Raw genomic sequence first — 11,987 nt, 5'->3', positions numbered from 1 at the left:
AAAGGATTAAGCCGTGTTGCTTGGCTAGGTATGTATTGTAGAGAGATAAGGAGATATTACCGGATGAATAGTGTATTTAGGTTCAATTGTTGGATCCTTTCCTCAAAGAAGGTTGAGGAGTATTTATAGGCTTTCACCTTTTGTCACGTAGTAGCCAAGTGGCCAAGTGGCTATCGGTGGAAAGACCGTTCTACCCCGACCGATGGACCTACGGCGGGCGGCCGAGGGCCTTGGATGTGAGTACGCGGATATGCGTCCCGGTTACCAGATTGTCGGTAGCCGAGACTCGGTGGCGGCCGATGGGATGCATCGGTCAAATTTGTCTAAGTCGTTGACTTGCTGTGGATATCTTTGACCTTGCTCAGTGTGTTGACTTGGTCAGCGGTGCAGAATATGCCCCATCAACTTATATTATATTTATGTATGTTAAATAATTAACATATTTATACTAATTAATACCATAAGTGGGACCCTTTATTTTAAGGAAACTCGCCATATTCTAATATTCTCTAAATTTATACTTTTAACCAAAACTATATAATATTTACATTGAAGTCCCTTGTTCAGGTCCATCACACGGCGCTAGCGATTTAAAACTATATAGTATAATTAATGTGTATAGATTTATTTAATTACATGGAAGTCCCTTGGTTTCTGGAATTAATATATAGTATTGATTGATTGAATACTTCAAATATATAAAATTACATATTAACCCTTAAAATTTGGCGCAAAAATGAAAATCAATATTTTTTTTCTTTTTCTTTAATTATGGTGGCGCCGAGATTCGGTGCCACCCGGTGGCGCTATATCACCATCCAACTTAAAAAGAGTACAATACAAATCCATTAAAAGATTAAAGCGTCTTGCTTGTGACGGACACTATACATCACAAGCTGAAGACGAATAGTGCCCTCTCACAATTAGGCAAGTGGGAGGGCAAGTCGGGGGAATGGAGCATCCCATGCATAGTGCCACTTGCATATCGTCTTTAGCTTGTGACGGATAATGCCCGTCTTTAATGAGAATTTGTGTTAGAAGATAGAACCATCCATGATCCAGTCTTGCATAATACTCCAGGAACTACTCCAATTAATAAAAAAAGGCTTTTGATTGTAGCAATCAAGGTTCTTGCCATACCCAATACCATAGATATCACAATACTTCTTGTAAAACCTGATTCGATCCACAACACGCGCATCAGGTGAAGGAATGTTACATTCCTTACCACCATTGATAATATTAATGAGCAACCCATATCCCGCAACTCGGCCTGCTGCTTTATCGGCCGACGTTGGTTGCCATTTACCGATCATAACGGTGTGGCAAGATGGCTTTGGGTGTTGAGCTGTCATCCAAAACCATAGTGCTGTCTTGAAGGAAACAATGCGATCGGTTTCTACTAGTTCTGGCTCACTTAGTAGGTTTAACCCTAATGCTTGTCCTGCTTGTCCTGCTTGTCCATAGTTATAATTGCTGCATGTTTTAGATAGCAATAAATTTTATTAAGTTCATTGCCCCTTCGGTCTAATTATTTATTTAATTTTTTTTATATGTTGCGGGAGTTTAAATTGGGTAATTCCCTTACATAATGCTGTGAGATAAAATAATTCCCATCATATGGTTACTTGAAAAATAATTCCCACCATATAATTAAGGTAGGATTGGATAATAGGATCGGAAAGAATATATACTTGGATTTTCTATAAGTATTATCTTGTAAAAAAATTATTCCCTATATATTGATACTTTGATTTTTATTTATTTTTTAATTTTAAGAAGACATATTTAGGTATATATTATAATTATTTGACATATAATATTATATAATATTAAAATTTAAATTATTATTATGATAAAAGAATTTAAAATATTTTATTTTTTATTTGAGTATATTAATATTAGTTTAGAAACAACTTTCTCATAGATTTTTTTTGAGCCCGATATATCTTTTCATCATTTTCTTTTTGCAACAGTTGGCTTTTTTTTTTTTTTTTTTTTTTTGCAGTACGGCAAACATTTTTTATTTTTTTACAATTCACACTTGATGTATGACTTAGTGCAAAAAAAAAGATGAATTATAACTCAAACTTGTACTACCTTCGATGTTAAATTTTAATTCGACTATTTCGGACACAAAATATAAATAAAGCTATGAAAAAAGTACGAGTATTTTTTACGTAATATTAATATACATAAATAAAAAAACATTTTAAAATTCTCTTATCATAATTGTAATTAGAAATTAAAGTAGTAATATGTAGGGAATAATTTTGTTTACAAGACAATACTTACGGAAAATTCAATTTTATTGTTTTTCATTCCTTAGCTTTGGATTATCCAATCCTAGCTTAACTATATGGTGGGAATTATGTTTCAAGTAGCCATATGATGGGAATTAATTTATCTATTAGCATTATGTAAGGAAATCACCCGTTTAAATTTGGAAAACAATTGTACTATATCCGATCGATGTGATAATTTTTTTTAATAATGTTTGATACAAAGAAATTAATGAGTTGGGGTTAATTCAAAAAAATTACACAAAACAGGTTCACGCAGAGTCGGGATGTACAAAGTTGTGCCACATAACAAATTGTGTAGCGATTGAACGACTTGGGGTTAAGTCATTGGGTAGCTCCGCCAATCACGATAACTTGTAAATAAACAGAAAAATATACTACATAAAAGATTGAGTTTGAGGCAAAACCGGTCAGTGTCTCAACAGCATTGGTTAATCCAACCGGGTAAACTTTGTGGCTATTGTAGCAAAGTCAGTCGGAGGCCGAGCAACTTTGCTAAAGTACAATTTTTTTTAAATAACATTTAAGTCGTTGAATGATTATGTGACTATAGTTCAAATCGTTGAGGCACTCAATGACTTATGTATTTTCCTTTTGTTAGCCTTTTGTAATACTAGAAAGGGCGTTAGTAGCTAAACGGGTGATCAACTTTAATACGAGCTTAGTTTCGAAGTTGATGTGGACCTATTTTGAATAATCAGTTTTATATTAACCCTATTTTGATTTTTTTTTTGCCGTTGAACACTATTTTAAAATAAAAAAAAATTAATAGGGACACTATTTTACCGTTATACATTAAAAAAATCTATTAATAATAGGGTTATTTTTAAAGCATCAAATATTTAGGAATAAACAATGGAAACATAGGAAAGATGGGAAGAGTTACATACTAGGAAAGTTGAATAGGGCCACGACCATAGTACTTCTTTCCGTCGACACAAGGCCATCGTGCGGAAGGCTCACAACAAGAACTTCTTTGATCTACTTTTGCCTTTAAACAATACCCCTGTGCATCCTGTCCACCTGGAGCAGTATTCCATCCACCATTACTACATCTTACATCATTATATTGATACTCCATGTTAGAACACATTTGGTTGATGATGCCAAGTCCCTTTGTTATTTGATTGTTTACTTTTTAAAATGATTAGTGATTGAAGCAATCAAATAGACTCTCAATGATGGCTCAAGATCGATGATCAAGATGAAGCAATCAAGAAGTCAAGACAATGATATTATCTTAGCCTTAGTCGAAAATTGTAAGAGTAAGTGTAACACTCTCACTTATGTCAAGTAGCCGCAAAACCATGCAACAGTGCACTGCTCTGTGGTTTCTTATACTACCATATGGAGGATCTTTTTACTCAAAATGTTTAAGTGTTAAAACTTCACAAATTTCGAATCTTAACATTTGAATCTTCAAAATTTGAAACAAATCTGAAATTTTAAGTCACAAATCCACATTGATTAAACATCTAGATTTGTGCATTTACCTTTTACCAAAATAGTAAGTTGAACTTGTCAAACTCTTAAAGCTAGAAAAATTTTTTGCCATTTTGGTAAAATGTCACATGTTGAGTGTTTTGGCCTAAGTTTTCTTATTTTTATCAATGACTTGAGCCCCAAGCCTAAAGCCTAACACTTACCATCATTCAAAGGCTACTAATTTTATATTGGATTTAATTTACTTAAGTTGTACTTACTTGTGATCAAATTCATTATAAATAGAGTGTCTTAGTCTCATTTATTTCTCAAGACTTTCCAAAGCATTTATTGTAAAACCTTGCAAATCATTTGTGCATTTAAAGCTTTGTTCTTCAAGTGTTTGCAAAACGCTTTTCAGATTTTAAAGTCTTCATTTGTTTTCGAAAAGCTGTAAACCTCCAAGTATCAGTTCGCTGTACTGTGACATAATGAGTTTGTTCCATGATTCTGATCATGTTAAGTCTTAATTATTGTAATCTCCATGTTCATCAAGTGAACTCTTGAGATTCAAAGATTCTGTACACCTTGAGATAGAACCCATAAACTCTTGAAGCGGAGTAGCATTAAGTTTGAGTGCAATCGGAGTAGGTTGGCGAGTTATTTTCATTGTAAAGGGTTTAGTAAGTTTGAGTAAATTTCTAAACAAGCAATAAAATAACGGTTGGACGTAGGCGTCGGAGTAGAGGCCGAACCAATTATTAAATGTCGTTTGTTTGCTCATTTACTTTTACATTCTTTCACTTTGCTATTTCTCGTTTATATCTAATCAAGTTCTGTGTCACAGTCAGCAATACGGTGATATAAAACGGTTGTACCATCTTATGAACTTACATTATATTAAGTTTCTCAAGGTTTGTGTTTTAAGGCTCTTTATTTAAGTTATCAATTAACTAAGTTAAGAACAAATTTTTAAAAAAGGTACACCTAATTTACCTCTTCTCCCTCTTAGGTGTTTATCGTTCCTAACTATTCACTCCATAATCCATATTTGCTATCAAATGTCATTTTATTTAATCGAAAATAGACTTTTAATACAAGGGTAGATACAGAGTCTGTATTTGCCCTTAGGGAGTTGAAAGTTTTTAATTGGGAGCTGGGACAAACAAGTAACGGTATAACTATATGTCTATATAAGCTAAACTTTGAAAAAGTTCTAAAATATTAACTAAAAGCTTTGAAATTACTGTCGTGTATACTGAGAACGAGCGTCGTGCTAGCGCCCCTAGCTCACTATCTAGGAGGTTGGAAAATATTGTGATTTAAGAATTAAAATTACTAGGTTTGGTGCCCAGCTACGTCCGGACAACCTTTATTTACCATTTAAATTTTAGTTTTCATAAAGATTCATAAATTGGGTTAACACCCACATTTACAATTTATATGTTGACATTATGATGAGATGTAAACTTAATCAACAAATTATGAGACACGTTCACCACTCCCTCTGTTAATATTATAACTTTCACTACATCCCGTGTTAGTATTATTACGTTCACTACTTTTTCGGTACTGTTGTTTTTTAACTACTCATACTATTTTTGCGGTTAACCCGTTAGTTTTGTAAAAATCATATATTTAAATAAATTAATGTTTTCCTAAAATCGAATTGTTAGTTAAATTTTCATACTCTCTCCATTGTCCCTACTGTTACTTTCATTACATGTGTTGTGACTACTATTACTTTCACTTCTCCCGCCGTCATTAATTTTTTTCACTACTCCCGCATTTATTATTGTTAAATTTCACTACTTGTGTTGCTTCTAGTATGACTTTCACTACTCCCGTTGCTATTATTGTTGCTTTTATTACTCATATGGGTGGTTAATATTATATTAGTTGATTATCTAGTTGTATTAGAGTTATATATTTAAATAAATATGAAATATTAGATTAGAATATTATTTAAGAGTAATCATCATTATTTATGTAATACTACAGATTTCTTAGGCTTGTACTCGACCGAGTAAAGCCTACTCGGCCGAGTAGTGTAGATTGCGTAGTCTGTTTGGCTACTGCCGAGGAATACTCGGCCGAGTATGATGAATACTCGACCGAGTAGAGGATACTCGGCCGAGTATACTCTATACTCGGTCGAGTATCCGGTTTGGCGAGTAATATTTCAGCGGTTTTATTCGGGAGTAATTAGGGATTATATATTCGATAATCAGTTTCTAAAACGTCATTTGCAAACCTAATCAAACCTACGACACTCTAATCACTCCCAAATCTCTCCTCTGTGTGTGTGGACATCGTAGCTATCGCATTCAATCTTTCATTCTTTCGCCGGTAAGTCTTTATCCCTATGTTATTGATGATTAATTCTAGGGTTTGTCTTTATTCATGAATTGAGGGAAATGGGGTTTTGCAGTTAGTGATTGGAATTATATGATTGTTGTTGAAGGTGACGATGTGATAATTGTTATGCATTTGTATGGTTGCTTGCAGCGTAAGCGAATTGCGAAAAGGTAGGGTTTCTCTACTCAGTACTGTTAATTGATTAAGATTGTGTTTGTTTCATAATTGTTGTTATCTGCTGATCATCGGAGGATGGGTGTTGTGGCGACGATGTTGGTGTGGTTGCATTGTGACGGTTGTGGTGTTGTGACAGCTGTGATGCTGTGTGTGTGTGATTGGGGTGGAGTCACTTGCGGGAGTGGCTTCACACCCTAGTTCGCCCTCCGTGGAACCCGTCACGGGAGGGGATGTGCACATTAAGGGACAAGGATTGTTAGTCGCTCGTTGATGAGCTGGACTAGGTGGGGATGGGCTGCGGTCACCCACTGGCGGCGAGGATTACCTGTTGCGATGGGTAATCTGGCAGGGCTACACACTTTGGTGTTTAGTCGGTTACTGTGTGAGATCGGGAGATCGGGGATGGAGGATGATGAGCCGGTTACAATATTTGTTTGTCTTATCTTGATTGAACGGTACTGACCCCGTTGTTGTTGTTTGTTAAACCTGCGGTGATCCATTCGGGGATGGTGTGCAGATTATAACAGGTAATGCAGATGTTAGCTATGGGACAGTCATGGGGAGCCATCACGCCAAGTCTAGCTTCCGCTGTTATGAGTTTAGATGTCTTAGATTTCATTTGTATTGAGACCTTGTACTTTCATTTTGAGTTGGTCTGAGATAATGTAATCGCTAACTCTTTATACTTTAATAAATGTGTTTGTGAATTGTTGCTTTTGATATATACTTACCTCGGGCAACCGAGATGGTAACAGCCTTTCATGCTAGGGTAGTTCTTGGTAAGGTACCTTGGTATGAGGGGGTGTTACAAAGTGGTATCAGAGCCGACGATTCCGGCACCTAAAACTAATGAACCCAATGAACTTAGGGAGTCTAAATAAAATGAACCCGGGGAGAGTTGTTTGGAGCTACCACAAAGACTTGGGAGATGCCCCGAAGTCGCATTAAGGCCCTTACGATCTCAAGCCGGTCACATGGGGGGGGGGGGCGCTGTTGTGTGTCGAGTCATGTATGTGTGTGGTACTTGGAACTTGAATGGTTGGATAATGCGGTATGAGAAGTGGTATGTGGAAACATGTGAAAAGCGTGGCGAGATTTACTGATTTGAATTTTAGTATGGAATATGTTGGCATGTTAAGTGTTTATTTTGTGGCTTTCAAAAGGGTAGTGGTACATGCGTATATGATCATGATGATGTTATTGTTTGGTTGTTGGTAGTAGCATGTGATTAAGGTCATGCGTCTATATATATATGAATGTTGTGTTTAATTTTCATGTGAGTATGATAAGAGTTCAATTATGTACTGCTTTCTTGAAGTATTGAGTTGTTGTTGGTTATGCATGTTCAAATTGTTTGGGTTTAGAAAATTTGATTTGTATGAAGATCGATTACGGAAGGGTTGTCTTAAAACTGTCATAAGTCGAGTTCTAGAAATGATATTGCTGTAATTCCAATTGGAGGTGATAGCTTGTCTTCTTAAGATTATAACGATAGGTCACACGCCCAAAACGACAAGTAACGAGTGAGATATGACTGTTTTACGAAAACTGGACGATGCTGAGAACTGTGCTGATACTCGACCGAGTAAAATAATACTCGACCGAGTAAGGGCTACTCGGCCGAGTATTCCCAATACTCGACCGAGTAATCCTCTGTGATAATTACGTTCACTTCTGGAGTCGAAAACTCGGCCGAGTAATATAGTTACTCGACCGAGTATCCTGTACTCGACCTAGTATGCTATGTACTCGACCGAGTACCTCAGTGGGCGGCTATTTTGAGTCGGTGGCTATATTTTCACCTTAATTTTTAAGTCGGTGTCTATGTTCTTACATTTTTTTGAGTCGTGGGGTATGTGCACACGTATGTTTTGAGTCTTAACGCATTCTTTTATATATGTGACGGTCTTGATACGTTAGTTACCCAAATGCTATGATAGGGAGGATGCCGGCGTATGAGGGATAGGTGTTGGATATAAAGGACATGAATTATATGTGGTTGTGAGGGATAGTGGAACAAGAAAAGAGTAGATTGATGAGCTAATCGAGACAAGGAGCATGTTTTGTGAGATATGATGAGTGATATAGTCGTGGGTTGAGTAATATAAAAGTAAGTGTATATGGGCAAGGGTGATGTAAGTGTAAAGAAACGTGAGAATGAAAGATTGAGATGAGGGATACGAATAGTGGCATATTAGGATGTGTAAGGATTTATGGAGGGAGACGGTTTGGATTGAGTTGCTTAAGGATATATGTGATAAAAGGTCGCTATAGAGAGATGGAAACGAATAGTGTATAGTGAGGTCAAGTTGTGCCGCGATGAGTAGAAAGTGGTTGATTTGGGAATTTGAAATATCAAGAGGTGGGCCTAGTGTATAATTCTTTGGGCAATTAATGGTATGAGATGAATTTTTGGTTTCCTAGAGATACGACAGGGAGATACGGCTTATTGAAGAATAACCGTTAGTGTGTAGACTTGATGGTAACAAGTGCGAGTGAATATTATGATGGGAGGAGATAAGTGATAAGAAATAAAGAGAAGATATCGATATGAATTACTGGAATTTGAGTTGTGGGGTAACAAGAAGGTAATCGGATTACTAAAGAGTTAGGTAGAAAGAGAAAGGAGATGAATTATTAATTGGTAATATTATTGAGTAAAAAGGGGGAAAGAGGGATGAAAGTAAGTTGAGAGAACGTTGACCGGAGTTAAAAAGCATGAAGGTAGGAAATTATGGAAATATATGATAGCCTCACTAGAGGGTGTGAGTTAATGGTTATATAGGAGAGCAGGACGATATGTTAGCCGTGAGTTTCGAGGTGTTAAGGAAATAAGAAGCTTGTAGAGTGTTTGCACGATCTGAGATTTTGGTGGAGAGTTAGGTAACGTTATGATAAAGGATAGAATTGGGAATAATGTTGAGGTAGATTTTGTTGATGGATTGGATGTTCGTTATTTGGGATGATAACCAAAGGGAGGAAACAGATTGTTATATTAAGAAGTGATAGTAAGAGAATAGTCACATGAGGGATGTTGGTGTCATAGTATTGTCACTAGTGGTTGAGGATGATGTTATTTTAGGGAAGTTAGTTATTCTAATGAGGTTGATTTTGTGGAGGTGATTAGTATGTTTGGTTGTGAGGGAATTTAAGGTATGGATATATGAGGTATTCGCTGGTAGTTGGGTACAGATGATATGCTACGTTCGCCGGGTGGTGATAATTGTGTGTAAGAGAATATATGTTATGAAGGGCACCTGAGTTAAGTCCGGATAAGAGATATTCATTGTCAAGTGGTAACTTACGTGATCATGATGGGCTAGTTAGATTCGATTATGGGTCCCTAAGGTGTGTAAAACATTGTGTGAGGTCCTGGTCTCACGAGTAATGGTGTGGCGTGGTAGTTACGAGTCGTTATATGTGTGTTCCGCGTCATATGTTATACTTATATGTGTATGTATGATATCTGTAAGTGATGGTGTGAGGTTCCGGCCTCAAGAGTCATGGTATGGATAATATTCATAAGGTTGGTATTTGTGATCCTGTCTAGTATACTGCATCGTGATCTTGGAGAGCAGTTTTAAGAAAGTCTCGTGGGCAAGAAAGATGTCCTGAGTTAGTGTTATGAGATTGTAAAAGTTGTGATGGCTATCGATGTGGTTTTTGTGCACTGTGCACGATAATTCGTGTTGTGATACGAGTATTTTCGTGTTGTCATAGATCTTTGTTTGTTTACTGTTATTTCTTGTCAGTGTCGGTCGGGGCATATAGACCGTTGTGTTGTTTCTTGATGTTTCTTACCAGTGTCGGTATGGGTATGTTCCTATTAGTTAGTATGGAGTATGATATGAAAAAGAGTTGGGTATGGTTCTATTGTTGTCATGATAAAGTAATATTCTGTTAATGGGACAACGTTGTGAGTGGTTGTTGGAGTACTTTTGATCTTGTTTTGGATGAGGCATTGGTGGACATAGTTGTGGCGAGAGAATTGTAAAACATGTGTGGTATGAACTGGAACTACATGTGGTTTTGTTGGGAAATGTGTCCTCAACAATAGTGCGATCACATGATTTAAATATCATTATTAAATCTCATTACAAGAATACGCTTGGGATGACTCTATTATATATAGTCAACTGACCAACATTTATCGGTAATGATTGGCTGACTAGAGTTTGACATTACTGTCGTTTGACAGTGGTGGTCAGTTGATCCCTTGAGGTCACACCTAAAGGACGATTCCCTTAATAGAAAATATTAATTAATTGTATGACAATACGAGTTAATTAATTCCTTAAAATTGACTAAAAGGTAGTCGAACAAATTATTTAGAGAGAGTTCGAGTTTTGAACTCAAGGCACGGAAATTATTATTTTTATTATGCGATAATTGAATAATAAATTATTTGAGACAAGAATTAATAATTAAGCGGTTAATTATTAAATTTGTACTAATCGATTAATGTGATTAATATTGGTACTTAAAATATATGTGCAGTTGTACATGTATATTTGCGGAGTGATGTTAGACGAAACTAATTGGGAATTATTTAAAACATGAGACGATGTTTAAAATAAAATTACACGTATTTGTGCGACAAATATAAGAACCAAAATGGACCCGTAAATGGGTCATTTTGGACCGTGTAAAATATGCCTTGAATTGTGTGCACAAGACACAATTAGACACACATAAGACAAGCCATTGTTTTTCATTGGCTCTTGTCTTTCCCATATATTTTTCTCTAATCCATGCCAAAAGCTATTGGGCATAAATAACATCAAAAATTCACTCCCCATGCTCTCCTCTTTTGACCGTCCTCCCTCATCACCTTTGGTGGTGGTGTTTTTCATTTTTCATAAATTGAAAAGAAAATACTCCAACTTCTCTCTAAACATAAAATTGTTTTTTATGGAATTTTGTTCCTAATTTCTAATATATTCTCAAGATTACAAATGTAGTAATCATAAAATATTAGAATATTTTAAGGTTACTTATATTATTATCTAGTTAATAATAGTGTAAGGATTATGGGATTAGTCTTGGGTGCAACTTATTGGAGGCATTCTACTTTGAGTGCTTGGAGGATCATCCTAACATATGGAAAGCTCAAGATCAAGTGGAGGAAGGAGTTCTCCACTTGTGCCCTTTATGATCCGATTTCTATGGTGAGAAAATTATTTTTCTTCCTTAAATTGTTTATTGTTTGCATGCATAAGATCATTTACTAATTTTATGACAAATTAAAATAAAACATATTTGAATATGTTAATGTATAGATCTACTTTTCCTTCAATCGGTATCAAGAGTCATGGTTGTTTGCATGCAAATCGGTTAAAAGTTTTTCCGAGTTATAAGAATAACATATAAAACTTGTAAAATTTGTGTTATTATGATATATCACGAAAATCATCATGCATGTTAAAATTTCTGGTCCTAAAATGTTTTTAGGATATTTTGGTTAATTTACGGATTTTTATTGTTCATACTATACAATAATGGCATTAAAATATGATTTTATGAGTAAAAATGTCATTTTCGGACTAAAATTAGCTAAACTTCGAATTTTCCAGTGAGTTTTGGATATGTTGTCACATATATTCTTTTGAGATGACCTGTAAATTTTCATAATTTTTGGACTTCTTATGCTCGAAAAATGGATTTTTCATTATTAAATTCGGATTTAGGTGAAAAATAGGTTAATATGAGATAAATTTCGAATCTGGT

General features: G+C 35.5%; 1 protein-coding gene across 1 annotated transcript; it reads right to left on the bottom strand.

Moving 5' to 3' along the window:
• Positions 1 to 1,034: 1,034 nt before the first annotated feature.
• Positions 1,035 to 3,384, bottom strand: LOC141590105 (putative inactive chitinase-like protein LaCIC). Its single transcript, XM_074410716.1, has 2 exons — positions 3,194 to 3,384; positions 1,035 to 1,476 (listed from the first exon to the last, which is right to left on the bottom strand). Exons 1-2 carry the CDS (start codon positions 3,382 to 3,384, stop codon positions 1,035 to 1,037), a joined length of 633 nt encoding a protein of 210 aa, XP_074266817.1.
• Between the last annotated feature and the right edge of the window lie 8,603 nt (positions 3,385 to 11,987).

This window comes from Silene latifolia, chromosome 7, assembly GCF_048544455.1.
Source record: "Silene latifolia isolate original U9 population chromosome 7, ASM4854445v1, whole genome shotgun sequence".
In the NCBI taxonomy this organism is placed as follows: Eukaryota; Viridiplantae; Streptophyta; class Magnoliopsida; order Caryophyllales; family Caryophyllaceae; genus Silene; species Silene latifolia.
Note: the sequence above shows the minus strand (reverse complement) of the source record. Positions and strands in the feature narration are given on the sequence as shown.